The sequence below is a fragment of the Fusarium subglutinans genome, assembly GCF_013396075.1.
Source record: "Fusarium subglutinans strain NRRL 66333 chromosome Unknown NRRL66333_c0000004, whole genome shotgun sequence".
Taxonomy (NCBI): domain Eukaryota; kingdom Fungi; phylum Ascomycota; class Sordariomycetes; order Hypocreales; family Nectriaceae; genus Fusarium; species Fusarium subglutinans.
The window spans coordinates 429,754-454,393 of NW_023502067.1; the positions used below are offsets into that span (position 1 = coordinate 429,754).

Here is a 24,640-nt window from a genome sequence, read left to right on the forward strand (position 1 = left end):
TCTGGTTCCTGTTTTTAGCTTACCGGCTGGCGGGTGTGGGTTAGTCTGCACAGCCTCAAATGGCGGCGGCCATGCATTTTTGCATCCCAGCAAAGAGATTGGCTGGCATGACGAGCATCTCAGAGCCCAAAGGTTTAATCCTCCGAGTAAAGACAAGGGCACGCACTTTTGATGTGGACCTGTTGATATGCTGGTCTAGATCTGAATTCTGTCGTTACTGTCGTATCGAAAGACACCTTGGCCCTGTCGCCTATGAAAGCTATCGATGCAGAAACAAAATACAGACAGCTAATTCGTTGAACATGATATGAGCATTGAAGATGACAGAAGGGTCCGTGAGTTTTGTTTGGCTTGGCGGAGCTGAGTTGAGTTGAACTGAGAGGCTGCATGACGACGGAACTCTCCACCGACTTCTGTTTACCTAACTGAATCTCTAGTGACGATTTATGACGGTTACCGAGGCGGAACGGCACTGCAATTTAGTTCGCAACCGACCCTGAACTACTTGTTAAGTTATCCAGATTCTTCCCATTGAGCTGGTACAGGGCGGAGAATGTCAGAATTAACCGAGCTGGCTTCAATCATATTACTTGTTTTGGATATACAGTTGTGGATGCTCCGCCGCAGCAGCACAGGGGGCTTGCTGTTTGCTGCAAGCCTATTCCATCAATGATGATCAACTCATGATGGGATGGGCTATGCTAATCAGATGCTGCTTGCTTGCTGATGACAAAGCCTCCAATTGAAGTCCCTGAGTGACTTTTCCTAAAGCTACGTAGTCAGAATGTCAGAAGATGCCGTTGTAACGATCCATTCTCCGGCACATCTCGTGTACTGTACCTTAATCCATGTCGATCAACAACCACAGACAACACCACCACTTGCCATAGCATGTAACAAGAAGCAACTCATGCCGTCGAAGCCCACTTTGTGAGAATGCGCAGTCCACTCATGCTGCCCAGCTGTCACAGAACCTGCCCGTACTAGACAACTTTCAGGGCTGTCGTCCTCCACTAGACCTCACCTCATCATCAGCTAAAAAAGAACCCCCGGCCCCGTTTTCTACGTCGAAGCTCCACATGGTCTACCCGTTCAGGGGAGCACCTCAGCACATACAGTGAGTACAGTACAGTGCAGTTAGTCCGTGGAAACGCGGGTGGGCTCTCCACCATCACCGATGCCACCACCGTCCGTCGCTGTCGTAAACAAGCCCGGCTGTTCCAACAATAGAAAAGAGGCTGCCTCTCTAGCTTTGGATCTACCGCGTATAGTATAACTATTAAACGTTAGGTTCTTGGGGATATCTTTGATTGGCATCAGATTATCGATCTATTCATTCCTTAACATCTCGAATGACTCGTTTCATCTTTTCTACCTAAGGTACCTAACTCTACACAATCTTCACAATCTGATGCACGGGCATCAGCCCAGTCCAGTCCGCCTCAGCTCCATTTTAGACTGAGGCTAACGAAAGAAACAGGTTGGTCTGACAAAAAAAGAACAGCACCACCTCACCAAAGTCCTTGACTGTCCTATCATCTCGGTCAATCAATCAACCATCATCAGCCCTGCTCGTCAGTCTTGGTCTCGTATTCCCAATCCGTTAAACATCATTCCTTCATCTTCTTTCTTGTTTCTCTGCTATTCTATCTATATATTCTTTGATGAGCTTGTTTATCCAACCAGCGGCCTGGCACTCGCTCCGTCCTAGACATTACTCTCCCGTCACCATTAAAAACGCGCTGATCTCACTCACTGCACAAACCCAGGACTGCACTGCATTAGTACCCTGGCAGCTGAACTGTATACTAGCACCGTATTTACGTACTGCCTGCACCTGCTCCTGTCCTGGCTGGTTCCATCTGGCCCTGTCCTCCTCGCTCCACGTCCGCGCGCTCATTCAGGTCCGGACGTCCCTTGTTACTTTACTCACCCATCCAACGATTCTCTTACCAAAAAGTCCGTTGGCAAAAAAAATAAGGGGTCCTATCTCAGATCTCGACGACATTTCTCTGACCGAGCCGACCTCACTCTCCAATTAATCATCATCACCTTCATATCACTCAATCTTGTCCTATCCAATCCCTTTCGGCCTAGCCTAGCTTGTTCCTCCTGTTATCACCGCGACGACGCCCTCTTGAACGCTGTAGCTCGTTGCTCTTCCACCCATAATCAATCGACGGCAACGATCAACCGACGCATCACCCAGATCTGGGGCCAGTAGCAGACTCCAGATCCGATTCCCTCCTACGATTAGTCTCGAAACGTCATCATCACGCAGCCTCGAGGCCATATAACTCAGTCATCATGAGCGCAAATCCTACCAACGTTATCCGCAGGTACGACTTCATCGCGCTCCCAAGCTCTGCTCCCCATCCGGCCCAAAATGATACTCCTCCCTGCCACACCAATCATCACATGCTCAAGATGTTTGAACATCAATCAGATCACTAACGACGTACCGTAGGAAGTTGGTCATTATCGGTGATGGTGCCTGCGGCAAGACCAGTTTGCTGAGCGTATTTACGCTGGGTTACTTTCCTACAGTGAGTCCTCCAAATCTACATATCGTAATCAAATCTTGCTAACCTGTTTGCAGCATTATGTGAGCCTCGACCATAACGTAACCCTTGCGACGACGATTATTGACTTCGTATTATATAGATCCCCACAGTCTTTGAGAACTATGTGACAGATTGTAGAGTAGACGGCAAGTCCGTCCAGCTTGCTCTATGGGATACCGCTGGCCAAGAAGACTACGAACGATTACGACCGCTCGCCTACTCCAAAGCCCATGTCATCTTGATAGGATTTTCTGTCGACACACCAGATTCCCTTGATAATGTTAAGCACAAGGTACGGCCCCCTCGGCATGCGGTATGCGCTTAGTGATGAACCCTGGAAAGCTGACGTGTTTGCCCTGCAGTGGATTGAGGAAGCCACCCGCCTGTGCACCGGCGTTCCCATTATTCTCGTTGGTCTTAAGAAAGATCTTCGAGAGGACCCCGTCGCGATCGAGGAAATGCGCAAGAAGTCGATGCGTTTTGTGTCTGAACATGATGGAGAGTCAATCGCTCGGGAAATTGGCGCAAAGCGATATCTTGAATGCTCCAGCTTGAGCGGCGAAGGCGTCGACGACGTATTTGAGGCTGCCACTCGTGCTGCCCTGCTGACCTTTGAGAAGGGCGAGGGCGGCGGTTGCTGCGTTGTGCTGTAAAACCGTCAGCCATGCGATGCGCCTCCGAACGAACCACCATCCACGCCACTTGGATGTACTCACACACAATACCAGGGACATCAGGCAGCTGTTCCTAGGTTTTATCTTGAAGCGAACGATCACCACTTCGCCTCGGCCGCAATATCAAACATATGTTCAGACAACTGGAGACGAGTGTAGATTTTTGGATCATCAGGGAATCAATTTAGGATATAGAGGATTTATTGCTCGGCGCCCCAGGAGGACAACTTCCTTTCTTATACTCTACACTCGCTCACTCTCAAAACTCATCATCACGGAATTGAAGCTCAAGGCAGCATCACATTTCGGCGCTTCGGCCGACCCGATACTATTTACTATCTATTTATTCCACGGCCGATCTTATCTCAAATGCCGACATCCTCACTATCACGTTTCCTTTCTGGCGTTGTTATTCAGCAGACAATCAACATGTAAAGACTCGTTCATCGAGTCTTTTCAGACACAAACAAGTGACTACCATCCAGCCATACGCACCCTCATTTTTATTACGATCGAACTGCATTTTGGATCTGTTTCGAATACTGGCCATATCATCTCACCTGACACTCGTAATACCTGAGCGGAATTGCTGAAACATCTTTTATATACTTGGCATCCTGAGGAGAGACAAAAATCGGAGAGGAGCAAGGTCGCATGGGCAGAAAGAAGGACACTTGCATGATTTGGTTCGAGCGGGTTAAGATACGCATATTCACTCTCTGTATTAATAATCGAATAGCGGCATAGAAGTGGCTTTGTCGAGCGTTGGAAAGATGAGAGTGAATCAATGACATGGACTAAGACGACGGGAGATTGGTGCTGCCGTTTACGGACCTGATACTTAATGAGAGTGATGATCTTTGCATCTAATGTGGTTCATACATAACTAAGGTAGCTATTTTTCACGGCGTCTTTGAGAGGATTGAGTGACCTCAAGTGGTATCTTGCCTTCCCTTGCATAGACTTAACGAGAATCGTAAACATTGGCTTTCTAATTACTATCATCTGAAAGCTGCTCTATCATACATACAGTACACGTTCTATTATAAACAATTTTCCCCTGTTCGAAAGAGTAAACAAAGCTTTAATCGTTGTTCCTCTTCCACTCGTGGTTCCAAGCGTTCTTAGCTGGGTGATCTGTTTGGTAACGAGCATACTCAATGGGAATTGCGTCAAGACCCCAGACACCCTTCTTTTCCATAGCAACACGGTACAGGTAGCCCTCGTCTCTGTTTCCTGGGCCAACTGTTTTGCGCAGCTCTTCACAAGCATTGTACATGCCGCTGAAGATGCGGGAGCGTTCCTGCTCAGTTGCTAAGTGCTGCTGTCGACGGAAGAGTTGCCAAGCGCGGTGGATGGTCCAGTGGCGGAGGTATCGAAGACGGGCCATTCGTAGAGGAGGGGGAGCGGGAGAGAACATATTTTGGCGGAGCGTGCGGATGCGGTAGAAGTTTTCGGATTTAGGAGCTGCGTGCTTTCGGCGAGGAGGGACTTTGCCGGCATTGGGGTTCTTCGGCGCGGCCTTGGGAGGTGTGCGAGCAAGCATGTTCGCTGTGGTAGAGAAAAGACGAGTCGTTTGCGTTGTAGAAGCAGGCTGACGGGTTAAAAGCCCGCGGAGAGAAAATATCGAGGACATCGTAAGGTTTAGCGGTGCGAAGCAGGCGGGGGGAGTCTCAAGTTGTTGACCACGACATAAATATCCAGGACAATGGTACTGCAACAATGGCACAATCAACTAAAATTCGAAGGGAATCGGCGGTAATGATCGTTCGGCGGCTCGATTCGTCTTAATTCTCAGTAGAGAAAGGGACAAGCTCATTGAATGGTTGTACCAAGACTTTGTCTGCCTTGATTGACTCGTTCTTGGGCCTGACGCAGTTCTTCCTGAATCAAATGATCGTATGGTTTGAGTGCGTCTCGGCAATCGCTCAACCGGGGCAAGTTATTCTTAACACTCGGGTTGATACAGTCGTCTTGGAAAGTTTGCTTATTGTAGAGGCTCCAGATGTCCTGTAACGAGGAAATTGTTAGCTTGATTCGGTTCGGGTAAATATTTGACCGCGCCCAGCCCAAACCCAAGCCAACTTCAACTCAGACTTCAAAGGCTTGTCATAAGACGATGATGCCTCTGAGTTCGTGAAATTGTTGTCTAAATTCAGACAAAATCGAATTTCAAATATGGGAAGCGCTGAAACGGACAGTGCTGGAAGGTTGAAGACTTACCGATTGCCCCTGATTTTCGTAGATAAAGAGTTCTCGACGATTCCCATAATGGAAATGGTGCCACGCCATTGTTTGCAGCTGAGTGTTCCAGTGGTCTGCAAGAACTTGCAGTGATAGACCGGTGACATTTGTGAGAAGATATTCTAGTTCTAGCGACTGAACACCTTCGTAGACTTCAGGCACATCTTTGAGTCGAAGTATAAGCCACGCAACCTCTTGGGCTGCTGGATGCTGCCAAATGCAGATCCTGGTCACTTGGGCTGGAAACACAAAATTGGTTCTTTGGGAGCAAGATGTCCAGTCTTCTAGGATGTCTCTGAAATCATCAGGAACTATCATCGGTTTTGAGCGTATGTATTCGTGTCTCGGGAAGAGGGCTTTGTGATATCTGCCGCAGAGGAGCGCAATCTCGCTGAAGAACAATTCGGAGGCTGGCTTCCAGAGGGTCATGAGACGTAGCCTGTACTCAAAGGAGCTTCGAGGTACTTGGCCTTCATATGTGAAGTTCATGATGCTCGGCGTGATGTTCAGTCCTTCAGCGAACGGCAAAGGGTTCGAGTATCGGAAAATAAAGGTTCCAGGGGAGTATCCGAGAAACCATCTCCCATAACGCATGAATAGAAACTGAATGACTCGGAAATTTTCAAGGCGATCTCCTATCGTGACTTGTACCTGCCTCGCTATCTGCACCGGTTGATTGTAGATGGACGTGCTTAGAACGTCCCTCGGATCAACAATTCGGTTTTCCTTCTCGGCTTGCAGAAGATACCTGAGTTTTGGCAAGGCTGTATTATGAAGCTGTCTGTAGTTCTCGATGATGGTTTCGTAAACCCCTTCCGGCAAGTCGGCGGCAGGTATCTTGTGTGTGATAAGCAGATCATAGGATGCCTGGTAAAACGCTTGGTTGGCCACACTCTTAGCCACCTTTGCTTTGAGTTGTTCCACGACTGACGCATATCGTTGCTCTTCGGAGTGTACCCCCATGTAACAAACGGTGAAACCATGGACGTGAAGAAACTCGGTAGGGGTATACGGAAACGGAAGGCCAAGGCAAGGACCACAAACGTCCGGGCCCTGAGCACGTTGGGGACGACCACTTCCCCGCAGGTGGCCACGGCCGGCCCTTCGAAGTTCTTGACCTCTTGGCATCTAGAGACAGTGTTGAAGGTATATATACGGGTTTGGACTGTAAGAATATCCGGTTAGAATACCCAAAAAGATAGGTCTGACTGAAGTGGGCGAGAATGGGAAGATAAAGATGAGAATGAGAAGTTTAGAGACAAAGGCGATGTATTGGAAAAATCAAAGCAGGGAAGAAGAAAGAGCAGGTTGCTTTTGCCATGCTTTTTGTATAAGGCAAGGTAGACTCAATTTTGGCTTTTGTGTTCGCAGAGAAACTTCTGAAATATGAAGCTTAGGTAGGAAGGTTAGGTTGCCACCTTCAGGGAAACAAGAAGACTTCTGAGTCCTGACTTCTAGGCAAGTAGGAAAGACCTGAAAGCATGTAGTAGAGACCTGTGCCGGCCAGTATGGACTCGGTAGGCCTCAAGACTGCCCACCTAATCATTTTGGCACCTTTGTTCACTGTCAGGAGTGATCTTACCTCCTGAAGGCCACCAGCATTTCTAAACCAAATGGGTGATAAAATAAAAAACAGTATGGATTGGCTCTTCAGCTTGATCATTAGAAGAAGTCACGTTTTGAAGCATCGTTGAGACTGGGGCTCACTCGAGAAGCAGCGGTTGTTGAATAGAACATGGCCCTGAACCAAAGACTAAGGCAGATCATCCAAAAGAACCCCCTTGAAAACTAAAAGGATCCTTTGGCCGCCTTGACAATGACCTCTTACCTAGAGATCTTGGAAGCAATGGAGAATACTGCACACATGTGGCAGAATTAAACGCCGAAAGGTTTGTAGTGGCGCAGATCAAGAAGCGGAAGTATATCGTTGACTAGAACCTTGACTCAAAAGTTACTATAGTAGTCGGTAGGTGAGGACTTAGTTTTATGACACCTCGGCGGCCCAAAAGGCGGTTGTTTTGGAAATGGAAAATTCGAGACAGGACTCAAATGAAATAACAGGATTAGTGTACATTTGTCTCTTGGTGGTGGTAGTATTGATGGACGCTGTAAGAAAAGGGGCACCGATGGCCTTTGATATCGTGAACATGAGGCCTAAGCCACACAATAAGAAAGTGAAACGGATACAGGTTTTGCGCTAGTTAACTTAGATATGAGAGAGACGAATAGATCTCGTTTTTGGAAGTAAATTCGATGTCAAATCATCGATTGGTCGTAAATCGACCAAGTTCTGATGTCTTGCCCCTAGATTCACTGACACTGCCATCCGTCTCACCTAACTCTCACACGGACTGACAGTCCCAACTTGTTCACGGATCTCATCAGTGTATATCTGATAATTCTTCTGCAAGCTTTTGTTGTTTCCCTTTCACCACCAACAAACTTCATCTTACGCACCAACAAACTCATCACACACCCCCCTTCACCATCACCACATCCCTCTTCACACTTATTAAAGTGCTTTACAAGGTATTTGGCAAACAAATCTCTCGGATACAAGCAGTTACTTATCGCAAAGAACTAGATAAACAAAATGGACAGCCCTTACGCCTCCAGCACCAACCCGTCTTCGGGCTCTGCGCCTGATAATGCCCCTCAGGCTAATGATTATCGGATCCGACGTCGAGCCCAGGAAAGTTTGAGGGGGCCTGGCGCTTCCGAAAATAGGTCCAGCCCAGCGCCTGAGGATCTAGAGGATGTCCCGCTTGAGGATGACAACTCTGACCAGGAAGAGCGTGAGGAAGGGTACGACATCCTCGACGGGGCGCTCGTTCGAGGGGCGATGCATCGAGATCGCTCCATGAACGAACTCGCCCCTGACGAGGACTCTGATGACGAAGAACCCTCATCGGAGGAGCTCCAGTTCGACGACGCTGGAGTGGTAGGGTACTTTGGCGCTGCGATGCTCAGCGAGACTGAAGAGGCGCATAGCCAGAGGTATGATTTGTGATTGTTTTTGGCTCCTATCCCTCGGAGCCGTCTATGTTTAAGAACCTAAAAAACTAACTTAAAATAGCACCTCTCAGATCATCCAGAACCCTTCTGGCACAAGCGTCCCTCAAGGAGTTCTTGCTGCAACCGCACAGATTGCGCAGAACAACCTCGTTAGGTCATACGACAACCTTGCCGGCGGGCTCACCTACACTGCCCAGCGTGCCCAAGATGCCCTGGCGACCACTGCCCAGGCAGGGGGCCATCTAGCTCAAGGGGCCCGGCATGCTGGCAATGGTGTCGCGATTTGGGCTCAGGAACGATGGCCCAACATGCCTCGTGTACTCAACCGTAGGGTGTTGGGTTCTCTGGCCGAGATTGTGATGGAGGGTGTTCAAGCCTTGCCACCTTCGGACTCCATCATTCGCCCACAAGGACGGCGATGAGTTAGGGGACCAAGGTAGGCTATGGCTTTCTGCCGCTACAAGTGACGGATTGCGTGCAGGCATCTGGCTCTGGAAGCCGATGGGCGTGGGATTATAGGACAAAAGTCGTTTGCTGTTTTTGTGTTTTTCTTTTGCGGATGATACCAATATATTAGAACAAAGAGAGCAATCAGCATGGCGCTCGGAAATGGAGCATGGAATTTGCAGGCTAAAAGTTAATCAGGATTCATTGTTAATGAATGGACAGGAGAGGAAGCATTCGGGATCACGCATCCAGAGCCGGCGTATAGAGAACAAAATTGCTTTATTATGCAAAACACCATTGTGTCGCCAACAAACTACATTAAACTCCAAGTCCCATGCCGTAATTCCTTACCCATTTTGAACCAGATCATCATTAGTGCTCGTGTGTCACGTTGTTGAGATCCCTGAACTCGCCGCGTAGGCTCTCGATCCCTTCTGCCTTGACCTCGTCGACAAGCTTGGCCACCTCGGGGGCAATGACATTCTCATCAAAGCCGAAGTATTTGTAAGCGTCTTTACCAGGTAGTGATTTGCCGAAAGTGGTCATTGAGTAACCAGCATCGGCGTATCGCTCCCAGCCATTGACTGCGTAGGCCTCAATCACAACTCGAGGGGCGTTGGAGCGGTATTGAAGGACTTGACGTTTGTACTCGAGGGGTTGGGAGTTGAAGAGACGTTGGCAAGGGAACGAGACCACGCGGGCCTTGATGCCGAACTTCTCCTTGAGGACCTCGCGGGTCTTGACGGCGAAGACCATTTCGGCGCCGACGCCGATGAGAGTAACGTCGGCATCTTCCTCCTCGATGAAGACATAAGCACCCTTCTGAATACCTTCCCGGCTAGAGTACTCAGGGTACTGCTCGAGGTTCTGACGGGAGAGGGAGATGATAGATGGGGTGTCCTTGGCCTCGAGGGCGGTGATGAAGGCACCGGCCGTCTCTTCGGTATCGCAAGGTCGGATGTAAAGGATGTTGGGCATGGAGCGATACAGAGCAGGGAGAGCAATCGGTTGGTGGGTTGGGCCGTCTTCACCAGTACCGATCGAGTCGTGAGTGGCAATGTGGATGGCTTGGAGGTTTTGAAGAGCGCCCATGCGGACACCGGGAGCGGCGTAGATGTAGAACATGAAGAAACTTGAGGTGACGGGGAGGATCGTGCCTTTGCCGTAAGCGGCGAGACCATTGGAGATAGAAGCCATCGCATGTTCGCGGATACCCCAATGGATGTAACGGCCAGAATAGTTGCCATTGATGCCGCAAGTGGTCTTGAGGTCGGGCTATTACTGTGTTAGTGACAGGCTATTGGTTGTGTCAGGAGAGAACTTACATGCTGGAAGTCAACCTTGTCCTTCCAGATCATGTTAACCGAGGGAGACAGATCAGCTGTGCCGACCATGAAGTTCTTGAGTTTGGCAGCCAGGGGGTTGCAGATGATACCGGCAGACTTTCGAGAAGGTGTAGGAGCAGTAGGGAATGACTCCTTGGCAGGGATGATGCTTCGCCAGTCGTCAGTAAAGCGGCCTTCGACGCGCTTCATGAACTCCTCATGAAGATCAGGGTACTCCTTGCTGTAAGCATCAACAAGGCTTTTCCAATCCTCGACGAGTCGGTCGCCACGAGTCTTGCGGTCGCGGAAGAAGCCGTAGACCTCATCAGAGACGACGTAGTGTTTCTCAGGGTCCATGCCGAAACGTTCCTTGACAGCCTTGACACCATCGGGACTGAAAGCGGCACCGTGGGCTTTGGCATCACCGGCAACTTTGCTACCGACTCCGATGACGGTGTGAATGTTGATAAAGGTGGGCTTGTCGGTACTGGCCTCTGCCTTGAGGAGGGCCTTGACGATACCCTCGACATCGAAACAGCCGTCCTCCACCTCGATAACGTCCCAACCACAGGCAAGCATCTTGGCGTTGACGTCCTCGGTGTTGCAGAGGTCAACACTACCGTCGCAAGTAATCTGGTTGTTGTCGTACATGACGACCAGGTTGTTGAGCTTCCAATGGCCTGCCAGCTGAACAGCCTCAAGGGCCACACCCTCTTGTAGACAAGCATCGCCGATCATGCAGTAAGTCATGTTGTTGATGAGATCGTAGTTAGGCTTGTTGTAAGTTGCCGCAAGGTTCTTAGTCGCCATGGCGAGACCGACAGCATTGGCGATACCTTGTCCAAGGGGACCGGTCGTTACTTCGATGCCCTCATGCTCAATCTCAGGATGGCCGGGCGCCAATGAGTCGTAGTTGGATGAGTGGTAGGACTTGAGGTGCTCAAAAGTCATGGCCTTGTAGCCTGTGAGATGAAGGAATGTGTACTGGAAGAGACATGTGTGGCCGTTGGAGAGGACGAAGCGATCGCGGTTGAAGTAGTCAGGGTCGTTGGGAGAGTACTGCATCACGTACTTCCAGAGAGCGAGGCCAATGGCCGCCATACCCATAGCACCTCTGTAAGTAAGTCAGTATATGCCATTTTACGCATTCCAATACTTGTAAATCTTACCCAGGGTGACCGCCCTTGAACTGCTCGCAAAGATCAGCGATCAAGCAGCGAAATTGTCGAAGGGCAAGATCAATTGTCTCTGCATCATCGTTCTTGATCAACTTGACAACGTTGGAAAGAGCTACAGGCTCTTCCTGTGTCTCTGGGGTGATTGCGCTGGGTGCCATCTTGGACTGGATCTGTGACTCTGTGATGCTCTTACAGGACAAGTAGATGATGAGTGCAATTGAGAAGCATCGACAGTGCCTCTTGAGTTATAGAGATTTCGAAAAAGGCATCTTTTGCGCGTGATCTTTCTCATAACGACGGTCATGTTCATTGTGGCCATGGCACACCGGGTTACCCCAACAGGGCAGGGGAAAGCGCCGTGGGGATATCGTGCGTTTGCCATTTGACGTGGGGTTCTTGATGAGTTTGACATTATTGGATTGAGTGAGGATCGGGTTCTGAATCAGGAAGTTGGAGGCACCAGATCACGGCTTTGCCTCTTGAGGTTAGAGTCGAGATTGCGCTTAGAACTGCCATGGACTTGATGCTTGGGGTATTGGCGCATCATGTTCGTGTGGAGAAAGGTTGCAATTGTTTGGGGGACGGAAATACTGATGAGGTTAGTGTGTCGTCTGTAATCACCTCAGTGTTGTACAGTTCTGGGAACCTGCATTTGACAGAGATTGCTAGGTGAAAGAAACAACCGGACTTGTTTGTAGAACCAAAGGCCAACAAAAACAAACGATCAGTTCAGGGGCTAAGACACAGTGGAGACACTCCGGTATTTGTGTCTTGCCAACACCCGACCACATCTTTTTGTCCCCCCTCTCTCAGCCTGGAAATACTGCATCTTCGTGAAGACCACGACTGTCGGAGTGAGATCCAATGTGACAACCTCCGGCTACAATTGCCTCGTCGAATCAACCAGGAATCACGCTTCAAACTCAATTTGAGACACATCATTCTTCGCATCGACCTTCCGAAGGAACCCCATGACGGTAATGCTTGACTCGACACATCTTCGGCGCCTCCAGAAATGGATATCCGTCCATGGTATATCCTGACGAGTGTGCGTCTCCAAAACCTTTGTCTCCCATCAGATTCAATTATTTTCCTCACTTGTCATTCTTTCCCGACCTCGTTGATACCCATACAACTTCACCGTCACAATGGCTCCCGCTATCGTATCCGACATTGAGCTCCCGGCCCATGTGCCCGAGACTAGAGAAACAGCCGCCTCAAAAGCATCAACGTTCAAGCTCTTTTCTCTCGAGAACAAGACCGTCGCCATCACTGGCGGAGCTCGTGGTCTGGGTATCACACTCGCCATTGCCGTTGTCGAGGCCGGCGGTAGTGTAGCTTGCCTCGATATTCTCGAGGAGCCATCGCCAGCTGAGTGGGCACGGCTCAACAAGATCGCCACAGCCAACAAGGCTTCCGTCTCATACCGAAAATGCGACGTCACAGAAGAGCAGTCCGTCGAGACAGCGATGAAGGAGATCGCTGCTGAGGCTGACCTGTCTGGAGCGCCTTTCTGGGGAACAATTGCCTGTGCCGGCATTCAGCAACAGATTGCGGCGCTGGACTACCCAGCTGCCGACTTTGACTGTATCCTACGAGTCAATGTAACTGGTGTCTTCAACACTTGCAAGTATGCAGCACGCGTTCTGCGAGAGAAGAACAGCCCTGGAAGCATCGTCATCATTGGAAGCATGTCAGGCAACATCGCCAACCGAGTAAGTCCTCAAAGCATCATCAAGCATACCGACAGACTAACAGGGGATAGGGTCTCTCTTGCACAGCTTACAACTCCAGCAAGGCTGCTGTTCAACAAATGTGCCGATCGGTCGCTCAAGAATGGGGTCAGTACGGTATTAGAGTCAACACATTGTCTCCCGGATACATCAGAACTGCCATGACGGATCAATTGCTTCAAGAGAACCCCGAGGTTGAGAAGACATGGATGGCGGGTGCTTTGCTGGGCCGCTTGGGTGCTCCTGAAGACTTCAAGGCACCAGCTGTATTCCTGCTGTCCGAGGGTGCTTCATTCGTTCATGGAGCGGATTTGAGGGTCGATGGAGGACATTGCGCATCTGCATGATTGATTAGAGCGTTTGTCAATACAAGAAACTTTACGATTTGATTGCTGGATGTCCGAGAAACGTCCAACGGTCCGGGGGTCAACTGATTGACCGCCCATTCCACTACATCTAGAACCGAGACCTTTACTAATGAACACCCAAAAGCCATCTTTGAGCTCAATTAAGGCCGCATGAAAAATAGATAAAGTTATTTACCTCATTGAGCTATTCGAACGCCAGGTGACCTTAGTCTATGGCGTTCACACTGCCACCACCAAAATCTGGCGCTAATTCAGCCTCCGGTGTTAGTCGCGGAAGCCTTGCGAGGTTGTTTCAGTAATTTGGCTGCCTCAGCTGAACACATATAAAAGGCGACAACTACCCATATTTGGTCGTGCCATTTAATCAAAAACATTACAATCAATCGCAATGGCCTCTATAATCCTCTCAGACAATGCACACAAGGCGCTGGAGCCTTTGCACCTCCAAGATCGTATCGTCGGTACCATTTTCGGCTCAGCGCTTGGAGACGCAATTGGCTTATACACTGAGTTTCTGTCCGCCGACATCTCGGCAAAAGCATATCCCGACCGCAAGTTTACGTTTCTCCCTGCTGAAAATGCAACGCCTTTTCGACGCGACCACCACAGAAATTTCCATCGCACTGGAGAATGGACTGACGACACCGATCATGCTGTTCTGATACTGCTCTCCTTCCTCCATAGCGATGGCAAGAAGCTTGACCCGCAAGACTTTGCGTCGAGACTGTCAGTTTGGGTGCGTATGGGACTGAGAGCGCTGGATACCCTGCCTCTTGGTCTTGGACGCACAGTCGGCGGGATCGTGCGTAGTAAATCTTACCTAGATGATCCTGAGGGCACGGCACGCAAGTTCTGGGTGACGGGGAAGTACAATGCTGCGCCCAATGGAAGCCTGATGAGAACACATCCTCTGGGCCTCATGTGTCTTACCAAGTCCGTTGAGGAGACCTTTAAGGTCGCAGCGGATTTCTCCGTCGTTACACATGTTGACCCCAGATGCGTGGTCTCTTGCGCCATTGGTACGGCTCTTGTTCGTGGCCTTGTCCTCGGCGAGATCTACGAAGAACAACAGGTTGATGAGTTGATCGAAACCGGCCTTACATGGTACAACGAGCTCCGCGAAAAAGAATTGCAGGATCCAGACAAGAAAGAAGAGCCCCGCCTGGACATTGACGAGTTCAGAAAGCATGCGGCAGCTGAATCTCTCGCGGATCTCAAGTTGGATGAGAGTTACAAGATCGGATACGTTTACAAGACATTTGGCTCTGGTATCCTGCTGCTTCGACTAGCACTACGCCAACTCAAGTCTTCTGGAAAATTATGCTCACAGCTTGCCATTTTTGAGAAGCTCATCACAGATCTGACAATGGAAGGCGGCGATGCAGACACAAACGCCTGCTTTGCCGGTGCTCTTTTAGGAGCATTGCTCGGATACAAGTCCTTACCTCCACATTGGCGCGATGGCCTCCGTCATGGAACATGGCTCATGGAGAAGTCTGAGGGGCTCTGTGATGTGTTGGGTGTGACAAAGGGTTCATACTCGGGGTCCCGGGACAAGGATACTGCTGAAGACGGTGGACGTGGGTTCTTGACGGATGCACAGATGGAAGAGAAGTGTATGAGGATGCAGGCTTGGATGGCACAGGAGGAAACGGAATGGAAGAAGAAGCATGAGAACGAGAAGAAGAAACCCAATTGGTTTCCTTGGAAATAGTAAATTGGCAAGATACCATGTAGTCTTTGCATACCACGCGTTTGAGTGCCTTTATGTTCTGAAAGACGGCTGAAGTCCATCTTCTCTAATATCAATGGAATGGTTGACTTATGTCTTTGCGAATCCGATTGCGTATATAATACAGTACTAAATGATCATAAATCGAATGTTGTATCGACCATGTCCAAACTTAGCAGGTGTATAAGAGACCCCTTTTCATCCAGTTCAGTCCCTCCACCGTTTTACTCCCTCATATGAACCTCAGTCTCAAACTTCTCATTGCTCTCAGTCTCACCAGTTTCACCACCGGCGCTCTTCTCAGAAGCCTCTCCAGGGACTCCCATGCTGTGATCCCAGTGAAGCAAGACCTTTGGACCAGTGAAGAGCTTGTCGATCTGCTCGAGAGACAACAGTCGAGTCTCGGGGTAGAAAAAGTAGATGAGGGGAACGAAGAAAGCGTTGAAGATGCAGAAGTAGATGTACGTCTTCCAGCCGATGCTTTTGATGGACACTGGAGTGATCTCGACGACGAGGAAGGTGAAGATCCAGTTGGAGGCTGTTGCAAGGGCGGCGGCGCGAGTGCGGATGGCCAAGGGAGCGTATTCGGCGGGCACTGGACTTTGTTAGTTGGGCTAGTCTGGGAGACACTGGGGAGCGTTGACTTACAGAGCCAGGGGATGGCGAGCAATCCAACAGCAAAGAAGAAGTCTACCATGGAGTTAGTTAGGCCCATATATTTTTCAGGGGCTGACTTACTGAACAAGAAGAGCATGACAATGGCCACAATACCAGGTCCAGGCTGCCCAGTAGACACGGTTCCAGCCAAGACAGCCATGCAGACTGCTTGACCAGCGGCAGCAAACATCATCAACTTGCGGCGACCGAGACGATCAATGATCCAGATGGGGATAAGCGAAGAGAAGAAGTAGGCGACGCCATTGAAGCCAGCGAGAAGAAGACTTAGATTATGGGAAATGCCGACTGATTCTTGGAAGATGACGGGGGCGTACTATAACTTGGTGTTAGTGATTTGGGCCTATACTGATGACAATTCGGTTCAGGGGACTTACATATGTGATAAGGTTGATACCAGAAAGCTATTTGAAGAGCGTATTAGCCAGGAACCATGAAGGAAACAGCAGATTGACGCCTTACCTGTTGCATGAACTGTCCACCAATACCAAGCATTGTTCGGTACAGGAACTTCTGCTCTCCATTCTTCCACATAGCCTTGAAGCTGCTCGTCTGGGCCGCCTCGCGCTCCTCATTGATAGCATGCTGAATCTCAGCAATAGCGCGGCTGACAGTCTCATCCTCCTTGGAGATAGACTTGGCATCTCGGCGCACAGCCCAAAGAACCTCGCGTGCCTCGTCGTGGAGATCATGGTTGATGAGCCAGCGAGGGGACTCGGGAAGAAGAGTGATTCCGATGAAGGTCAAGAGGGCGAAGAAGATCTGAAAGGCAAGGGGGAAGCGGAATTGGGCGTCACTGCTGACGTAGGACATGCCGTAGTCAACCCAGTATGAAAGCATGACGCCGAAGATGTTGATTGCGAGTTCAATGGCGAGACCCTTGCCACGGTTACTGGCTTTCATGAGTTCAGAGTGCCAGACAGCTAAAGACTGTTAGTTGAGATCTGTGATGGAGTCAGGGGTAACTTACGGATGGTACTGGTGTTCATACCATTTCCGAGACCAGCTACAATGCGACCAACGATCATCTGAGGGATTCCAAAAGCTGATGCTTGAAGAGCGGCTCCGATGCTGAGAACAACGCAGCCCATCATAATACACTTGCGACGACCAAAGTACTCGCCAAAGATGAGACAGAAGATGGCGCCGAAGAAGCAACCGATCTCGTAGATGGCGACCACCGTTCCTTGAAGAGAGGAACTGCCATTGCCACCATCCGTGGTGTCGATCTCGGGAAAAGTGTTGGTGAATGCAGTACCTGTCAACAGGCCAGACATGACACCCTGATCATAACCGAAGAGGAGGAAGCCAGAACCAGCTGTGGCCGTGATGGCCCAGTCCAAAGGTCTTCCAACAAGGATCGTCATGATGAAGAGTGAGTTGGCAAGAAGTGAAGAGATCGAAAGAAGCTATTCAACAACCAATGCTGATGCTATAAGTCACGCAACAGTAAAAGATGGGGCGACTCCATATCAATATATACTGCTCCGAAGTGACAACTCGGCGACGAGAAAATTAGATCAACTGTTGACTCGCGGGAAACAAGGTTCGTTCCAAGGCCGTGACATGGCGCCAGTTCCCCGTGGGGAGTCCACTGTACCGTAACATTGGATCATCTGGGGGTTTTGCGGGTTAGACGAACGGTTCCGGTTTCGAGAGACGTGAGGCATTTGCAAGCGCTGGAGAGAATATGGGGCATCTAGGCAGCCGAATTCAGGGATGGGGTTTGCGGGCTGCCCTGTTTTTGCGAAAATGTAGATCGTAGCCGATGGAATGATACGATAATTGTGAATTGGGGGTGTCGTTGAAGATGGATGGTTTAGGTAGCGAAAATATCTGTGCATCCAGTTGATGTTGTAGTGGAAGACTTGTGGTTTTCTTACTAAGGCGGGACAACTGCAGTGTGCCTAAGCGTAGGTTCCTTATTAGGGCGTCTTCTTGATGCAGCCACAAATAATAGGTAGTCAATTATTTGTGCAACTAAGAAAGACAAATGCTTCAATGTCAGATGAGACAAGTACATTCACAAAAACTCTGGAAGTTGTTCAATTGATCAACAAAGAATGTCAGAGCAATTGGATCCAATGCTTGTCGAGGTCCGCTTAGACCTACCAAGATCGGCTGCAAGCTGGAGTTCCCCTCCCCATCTCTACTCCTCACTGTAACACCCTAGAATGGGCAACGGAATTTTCTCTAGGGGCGGCACTAATAATTCGCATGCAATTGCCCTACTCTACACCTCGCGCATTGTATACTCTCCAAGGGTGCGTATACTTCCCTTATCTGATTCGTTGCTAGATATAACCAAATGGTTTTTGATGTTTTGCTGACATTATCGCGAAGAGCATCAGAACCATGGTCGAATTAGGAATCTGGGAACGCCATATTGAGAACCATAAGATAAAGATGCTATTCGGCATCAAAGATGATATCCCAGAAAACAAATCTTCGTGCTTGGCCAAGTGCTATCGCTTTGTGTGACATCGGCGCCATCACACACGACAAACACTCCTCGCAATCATGACACTCGGTATGTGCTTGTGGAAGCAAGACAAGCCAGTTGTTGACAAAAAGCTTCAGGAAAGACCTTCATCAATGGCGTCGCCAACTCAGTCGAGCGAAGTCTCAGGAGTTGCATCCTTCACGACCCTTCGTTGAGTCTTATCGCATCAGAAAAGGGTGAGACCATGATCTACAACAGCACACAGGCATAAACTGACGGCTTCTTCAGTACTCTACCGACGAACGGATCATAGTAATGACAAAGTCATTCTCATTTCTGGCGGAGGCTCTGGCCACGAACCCGCACACGCAGGATACATCGGCGAAGGAGCATTAGACGTCGTGGTCGCTGGCGAGATCTTTGCCTCCCCTTCCGCTTCACAGATCCTCACAGGCCTACAGATTGTCAAGTCATCAAAAGGGTACGCCTATGCCCCATAAGAGTCGAGTGTTTGGCTAATCAGTGGTAGATCGTTGATGATCGTCAAGAACTACACGGGCGACAAGCTTAACTTTGGCCTCGCAGCAGAGAAGGCAAAGGCAGAAGGACAGAAGGTTGAGATGGTCATCGTGGGAGATGATGTTTCAGTCGAGGGAAACACGCTTGTTGGTCAGCGTGGTCTTGCTGGGACAGTCTTCTGCCATAAGATCGCTGGCGCAAAGGCAGCTCAGGGGTATGCATATCCATCACACTGACCAAGCCAATGCTTACCTTTTTACACAGAGCCTGCCTCGAGCAAGTCGCCTCTATTACAAGAAAAGCCGCTTCGCAAATGGCCACCGTCGCAGCGAGTCTCGATCGATGTAGCGTTCCCGGGCGGGTGACTCAAGAAGCCCTTCCCCACGACCAACTCGAATTCGGAATGGGAATACACAACGAGCCGGGTGTCAAGCGCGAAGAAATCACGAGCTTGGAGGTTACGGTTGAGAAGGCATTGAGCATGATGTTCACTCCCAAAGCCAGTATGTGGCAGCCAGGCAAGGGGCAGCGGGTAGCTTTGATGGTCAACAACCTGGGCGGCTTAAGCGTCCTAGAGATTGGCGTTGTCGCGGATGAGGTGGTAAAGCAATTGGGTCAAAGAAGCATACATATCGAAAGGAGTCTTGTCGGCACCTTTATTACGTCTCTAGACGGGCCTGGCTTCTCTATCACTCTACTGTCACTCGACGATGAGTTGACGGACTTGCTTGACGCTCCCACTACAGCACCTGCTTGGCCACGTTCGATTCACGGCTGGGTAACTGATAAGATGTCTGTATCGAAGCGCGAGACCATAGTCCCGGTTGCGAAGGCCAATACTAGGGAGACGGGAGTCAAAGGTAAGCCGAAGATGAAGCCATCTACCAACATCGACTGATCATTCGCAGTGCCGACATCACTTGTCAAGGTTCTCATTGAATCAGTAGCGCGAACCACAGCAAGGGATGAACCAAAGATTACAGAATACGATACGCTTGCAGGTGATGGAGACTGTGGAGAGACACTTCTGAACGGAGTCACTGGTATGTCCCCCCGAACATCCGTCAGTTGACAAGCAGCAATGCTGATTTGTCAATGTGCAGGTCTCTTAAAAGAGTTTGAAAACGACGGCGCAGTTTCTCTCGACATTGGCCAAGTTTTCCGCCGAACAGCGACAACCGCAGAAAGGAGCATGGGCGGCACGTCGGGTGCTATCTACGCCATCTTCCTCAACGCTGTAGCGAACCGACTCTTAGAATTGACTGCCAACTCTTCCTCGCTTACAGTCTCTGAGTTCATACAACAAGCTCTTCAAAGCGGCCTAGACGAGTTATGCAGATACACACCCGCGCGAACCGGCCACCGCACACTAATGGACGCACTTATACCGTTTGTCAAGAACTATTCTCTGGATGGTTCCCTGAAGGCCGCTTTAGCAGAGGCACGCAAGGGCGCTGAGAGTACACGGAAGATGGTAGCGGCCCTGGGACGGGCGAGCTACGTTGGACAGGACCGATTTGACGAAGAGGGCGGTATTCCTGACCCTGGAGCTCTTGGTGTTGTAAGCATTCTGGAAGGTCTTTGCGATGGATTGGATACTCGAGCCAATTGAGGTGATTGGCGCAGTCGGCAATTGGATTGAACTGTTTCTTCGCTTACAAGTTCCTGGGGAATATCTTTATCCTGGTGATGATGGTGGTCTAGCCAAGTACAGTCAAGGCAGACCAGGGTGAAGAGCATTGTCCATCCACTAAACAACGTCACGCTGCCTGTCCAGGGCACAAAGGGCAGTTGTAAGCGGAGGTGAACTAATCCCAGTTGAGGAATGCTTCGAGTTGAAGATTTGTTTGTCGGGGAACCAGCAACGACTCGCATTTTTATTCGTTTTAGCATCAATTACCAGGGAATTAATTGATCATACCAGTACTTTAGTTCCCTCTAACAGTTTTCTGGAGCATTTGCCGATCACGAGTCTTTTTTGGTATGGCAGGTCGGAACCCCAGATTTTGGCGTCTACAATTGCCCTGCCTCTCCAACTTTTGGACATCTTGACCCTCGCCTTCACCTTCATCTCCACCCGTTCTCCCAATACCCTAGCCATATCACCCAATTTTCACCTGAGATCCCAACTCCGGCTACAGTTGACTTATGGACCGTCCCTCCGCATCCCGGGCCCGAGTCCGGTCCGAACCCATCAAGCACAAGCGGACCCGCTCCGGATGTCTCAATTGCAGGCGGAAGAAGCGTAAATGCGATGAGAGTCGGCCAGCCTGCGGAACGTGTCGTCGTCGCAATGAGTCTTGCGAATGGGGCCTCAAGATTGCGTTTCGAGCTGAGCATGCTCAATGCTTAAATGCGCGGCATCCTTCGATGCGGAAGATGGCGAGGAGGAGGCAGCCAAGGGAGTTTGAGATTCTGGATGTGACGGATGAAGTCATTCGTGATTACAATGGTGCTGAGACAGAGGAGGAGGATAACGAGACTAGTGAAGATCGTGCACGGACAAGCACTTCTGGTATGAACTCAATCTGCATCATGGGTTGTTTATAGATCTGACATTCTTCTAGGTCGCTCAAATCTCATCGTCGGCGGAAGACCTCGCGCCGCAAACAATACGCCAAGTGGCTATGTCTCTATACAGCGACCACCAGCAATCGATATCTCATCGCCGACATCACAGCGCCAGACCGAAAACGCCGTAGCCGACCTACTTTACTTCAGCCAGAACGGGCAATCTTCTCATTCCTCAGTCGACATTGATCCTGCCCTGCAGGTTTCCATGGAGGCAGTCCCAATCGACATAATAGCAGACTATCCGTACATTGATCAGATGCAAGCATTTACCCCTGAGGGCGTCTCCGAGGATGGTATCTTCTTGCCAGGCTCTGCCTACCACGAGCTACACTCGACACTCCGTAATCACCTCATCCAAGAGACTCGATCAATTGCCCCAACAAGATCAACAACGCCGCATATAGAGGTTGACAGCTCAGGGGGCGTCTCCTTGGAAGAGACCGAGGTCACGATCCCAATACTAGAGTTTCAGCCCTCGCAGACACCTCTACTCTCTCAGCAGGAGGAATGCTCGCTATGGAAGAACTACTTTGACGAAATTGCTCCCTGGCTCGACAAATTCGATCGAGACCGCCATTTCCAGCAGATTATCCCTACAATGAGTAAAGACAATGAACACTTGCGATACTCAATGCTGGCCCTCTCAGCACGACAACTCGAACTTAAGCATACGCTACCGACGAACCGTAGCCTCGCCCTATACCAAGAAGCCATTCATATGCTCCTACCACATTTGCCGACCCGCGGGACAGCTGTTATCGCCACGTGTGTTATCCTTTGTGTGCTGGAGATGTTGAGCTGTTCACCGAAGGCATGGCAGCGACATCTCGATGGCTGTGCGAGCCTCATGGAAGCTGTTGGCATCAATGGATTTGTAGGAGGGACAGAACAAGCCTTGTTCTGGTGCTTTGCGCGTATGGATATCTGCGGAGGCCTCATATCATCTGTCAAGACTCTCATTCCCATCTGCCATTGGGCCTCCAAGACGTTATCGATCGAAAACGATGTTGAGCTCTTTAAGAATGCTTCAACGTTTGAGGACTGGGCTAATTATGCTGTGTACCTCACCGCTCAAGTCCTTGATCTGTTGGCTGCCTCCCCTGCTGATCCAACTCGCGACGAAGCCAAGTTTCGGACTCGATGGCTCAAGTTATGGAAGTATATCTCTGAATGGTACCAAGACCGCCCAGCTCCATTGCATCCCATCATGACAATCCCTTCGAACGAGTCCTCACCCTTTCCAACGATTTTGTACTCGAACCCTGCTGCCATGTCAGGGAATCAAATGCATCACGCAGCATCGATTCTTATGCTACAAAACCAACCGTCGACAGTACGACTAGGTCATGCTTCCAAACCAAGAAGTATCCTTTGGCACGCAAGGCAGGTATGTGGTATAAGTATGTCGAATGAGCATCATGGGGCCTGGACGAATAGTGTGCAACCGCTGTGGATTGCTGGAAGATGCATGAGCCATCCGAGTGAGCATAAAGCGATCTTGGAAATGTTGGATCGGATCGAAAGAGAGAGTGGCTGGAGTACAAAATGGAGAGTCGACGATCTGAAGGAATTCTACAAATGCTCCTTGTCAACTGTATGAAGGATATGATTTATGAAACTCGGAGTTACTAATGGGTCAAAGACAGACTGGGAGGTGTGCAGTTGATATTCTTGGTGATATTTAGCGATTGTAGGTGCATTGAGACTTGGCTTTGATTTCATGGGAGTTTCAAGATAATTCCAAATGAATCTTTTGTACCCTGAAATCTGAGACCCGTCAAGAGTCGACTGTGATATTCGGAAAACGCGTTTGATATTTGCGTTGCTGGGCGGAGGCCTTCTGCTGGGGCTCACGTGCCAAGGGAAAATAGGTGAGACTGTCATAGGTCAAAAATAATCCCACACTTCCATTCTTGAGCACAAGTCAATACTGAGATTCCCCCTCACTAGTCAACGCAACCCTGGAAGCTCAACAAGGCATAACTCTTCCGCATCACATTCATTTGATTCATTTCTCTTCTCTGCCTTCTCATCATCATGTCGTTGTCCAAGCCCAAGCGTGTTCATGATCTCATCGCCCAGAATCCTCGAGTTCGTGTCTGGGTTCATCCGCTCGAGTGGTCCGAGGTTCACCTTGAGCTTCTCAAGACCTCTTTCATTGAAATCGACACTGACGAGACCTCTGAGAATCTTGAAGACGGAACAGCTATGGTGTCTGACTATCGAATCGTCAGACAGTTCGCGCAAACCTCGATGAAGAACAAGAGCCTAAAGATCTTGATCTGTGACAACGGACCTCTGAAGCTCCTCCGGTAAGAATCGAGACCTCAGTGACTCCATGCTTGAGATCCTAACTTTGAGATTCTAGTCCTCGCGGATACTTCTGCTTCGGTAAAGAGAAGCCTCTTGATCTCCAAGGCGCGATCTTCAACCAACGCGGAGCTATCAGCAATGACAGCTACGCTGGGGCATTTGCGTTCATCCAGGGGAACCTGATCAGAAACCTCCGTGAAGGCCTCTTCCCTCTTCCTAATCGTCTTCGTCATGACCCTGCCGCCAAGTGGTTGCAGGAACAGCGAGTCAAGAAGATTGAGCCCCAGGATCAGTGGCGTGACCCCTACATCTTTTGTGTTCTTTTCGGGCTAGCCCAGTCCCAGGCAGAGGATAAAACCTCTCCCGAGTATCCCTTCGCCGAGGATCATGTCTTCAAGGTATGTATACCCCTGCTGCTTACATGACTCGTCTAGGAGGGTTGTTGACACTAGTGTAGACCTGTGCTGCGTTGACTGATGAGAACAACGAGGACTTCATGTATTTTTACACCGCTGAGTTCTCGGTTGCTTTCGTCAGCAAGTTCGAGTATCCCCTTGATCTGAAGAAGCCAAAGGATACCATGTCCTCCGAGCTGTCCATCGGCATGAAGCAGATCCTTTTCCGGCCCTACAAGACCTTCCGGGCTCGTCTCCTCGCGGAGATCTCCTCTGCCCTGTAAGCAGACGGAGGAGCTACCTCTCGGTACGGGTAGGTTCCGAGGCTGAGAACCTAAGCAATATCGGCCGACTGGGATAATCAAAGCTATTTTGATTTTTTTGTCGGGACGACAACTTCAGCTGAGCCGATTAGTAACATCCTACTGATTATGGATGCAC

The 24,640-nt window shown here is 49.8% G+C and overlaps 10 protein-coding genes across 10 annotated transcripts; 6 read left to right on the forward strand and 4 right to left on the reverse strand.

The window, feature by feature from the left end:
• Nucleotides 1-2,307: 2,307 nt before the first annotated feature.
• FSUBG_959 (GTP-binding protein rho2) lies at nucleotides 2,308-3,217 on the forward strand (the record flags this gene model as incomplete). The annotated part of the gene is made up of 5 exons (XM_036688118.1): nucleotides 2,308-2,339; nucleotides 2,468-2,546; nucleotides 2,600-2,605; nucleotides 2,665-2,856; nucleotides 2,927-3,217. The coding sequence occupies 5 exons, from the start codon at nucleotides 2,308-2,310 to the stop codon at nucleotides 3,215-3,217; spliced, it is 600 nt and encodes a 199-aa protein (XP_036543545.1).
• Nucleotides 3,218-4,322: 1,105 nt separating this feature from the next.
• Nucleotides 4,323-4,784, reverse strand: FSUBG_960 (RING finger domain protein; the record flags this gene model as incomplete). Its single annotated transcript, XM_036688130.1, has 1 exon — nucleotides 4,323-4,784. One exon carries the CDS (start codon nucleotides 4,782-4,784, stop codon nucleotides 4,323-4,325), a length of 462 nt encoding a protein of 153 aa, XP_036543546.1.
• Nucleotides 4,785-5,410: 626 nt separating this feature from the next.
• FSUBG_961 (ring finger) lies at nucleotides 5,411-6,610 on the reverse strand (the record flags this gene model as incomplete). Its single annotated transcript, XM_036688141.1, has 1 exon — nucleotides 5,411-6,610. The coding sequence occupies one exon, from the start codon at nucleotides 6,608-6,610 to the stop codon at nucleotides 5,411-5,413; it is 1,200 nt and encodes a 399-aa protein (XP_036543547.1).
• Nucleotides 6,611-8,075: 1,465 nt separating this feature from the next.
• Nucleotides 8,076-8,919, forward strand: FSUBG_962 (uncharacterized protein; the record flags this gene model as incomplete). Its single annotated transcript, XM_036688152.1, has 2 exons — nucleotides 8,076-8,479; nucleotides 8,559-8,919. 2 exons carry the CDS (start codon nucleotides 8,076-8,078, stop codon nucleotides 8,917-8,919), a joined length of 765 nt encoding a protein of 254 aa, XP_036543548.1.
• A 397-nt stretch (nucleotides 8,920-9,316) lies between these two features.
• FSUBG_963 (transketolase) lies at nucleotides 9,317-11,605 on the reverse strand (the record flags this gene model as incomplete). Its single annotated transcript, XM_036688163.1, has 3 exons — nucleotides 9,317-10,219; nucleotides 10,270-11,383; nucleotides 11,439-11,605. The coding sequence occupies 3 exons, from the start codon at nucleotides 11,603-11,605 to the stop codon at nucleotides 9,317-9,319; spliced, it is 2,184 nt and encodes a 727-aa protein (XP_036543549.1).
• Nucleotides 11,606-12,595: 990 nt separating this feature from the next.
• On the forward strand, nucleotides 12,596-13,527 carry FSUBG_964 (D-arabinitol 2-dehydrogenase; the record flags this gene model as incomplete). The annotated part of the gene is made up of 2 exons (XM_036688174.1): nucleotides 12,596-13,162; nucleotides 13,213-13,527. The coding sequence occupies 2 exons, from the start codon at nucleotides 12,596-12,598 to the stop codon at nucleotides 13,525-13,527; spliced, it is 882 nt and encodes a 293-aa protein (XP_036543550.1).
• Nucleotides 13,528-13,936: 409 nt separating this feature from the next.
• On the forward strand, nucleotides 13,937-15,262 carry FSUBG_965 (uncharacterized protein; the record flags this gene model as incomplete). Its single annotated transcript, XM_036688185.1, has 1 exon — nucleotides 13,937-15,262. The coding sequence occupies one exon, from the start codon at nucleotides 13,937-13,939 to the stop codon at nucleotides 15,260-15,262; it is 1,326 nt and encodes a 441-aa protein (XP_036543551.1).
• Nucleotides 15,263-15,504: 242 nt separating this feature from the next.
• On the reverse strand, nucleotides 15,505-17,322 carry FSUBG_966 (sugar transporter; the record flags this gene model as incomplete). The annotated part of the gene is made up of 6 exons (XM_036688196.1): nucleotides 15,505-15,875; nucleotides 15,929-15,970; nucleotides 16,019-16,271; nucleotides 16,333-16,359; nucleotides 16,418-16,878; nucleotides 16,926-17,322. The coding sequence occupies 6 exons, from the start codon at nucleotides 17,320-17,322 to the stop codon at nucleotides 15,505-15,507; spliced, it is 1,551 nt and encodes a 516-aa protein (XP_036543552.1).
• A 1,153-nt stretch (nucleotides 17,323-18,475) lies between these two features.
• On the forward strand, nucleotides 18,476-22,976 carry FSUBG_967 (regulatory for the arginine catabolic pathway; the record flags this gene model as incomplete). The annotated part of the gene is made up of 11 exons (XM_036688207.1): nucleotides 18,476-18,485; nucleotides 18,536-18,634; nucleotides 18,687-18,879; nucleotides 18,928-19,131; nucleotides 19,182-19,777; nucleotides 19,826-19,960; nucleotides 20,021-20,478; nucleotides 20,863-21,162; nucleotides 21,237-21,432; nucleotides 21,485-22,878; nucleotides 22,929-22,976. The coding sequence occupies 11 exons, from the start codon at nucleotides 18,476-18,478 to the stop codon at nucleotides 22,974-22,976; spliced, it is 3,633 nt and encodes a 1,210-aa protein (XP_036543553.1).
• Nucleotides 22,977-23,528: 552 nt separating this feature from the next.
• On the forward strand, nucleotides 23,529-24,483 carry FSUBG_968 (uncharacterized protein; the record flags this gene model as incomplete). Its single annotated transcript, XM_036688218.1, has 3 exons — nucleotides 23,529-23,803; nucleotides 23,860-24,202; nucleotides 24,262-24,483. The coding sequence occupies 3 exons, from the start codon at nucleotides 23,529-23,531 to the stop codon at nucleotides 24,481-24,483; spliced, it is 840 nt and encodes a 279-aa protein (XP_036543554.1).
• Between the last annotated feature and the right edge of the window lie 157 nt (nucleotides 24,484-24,640).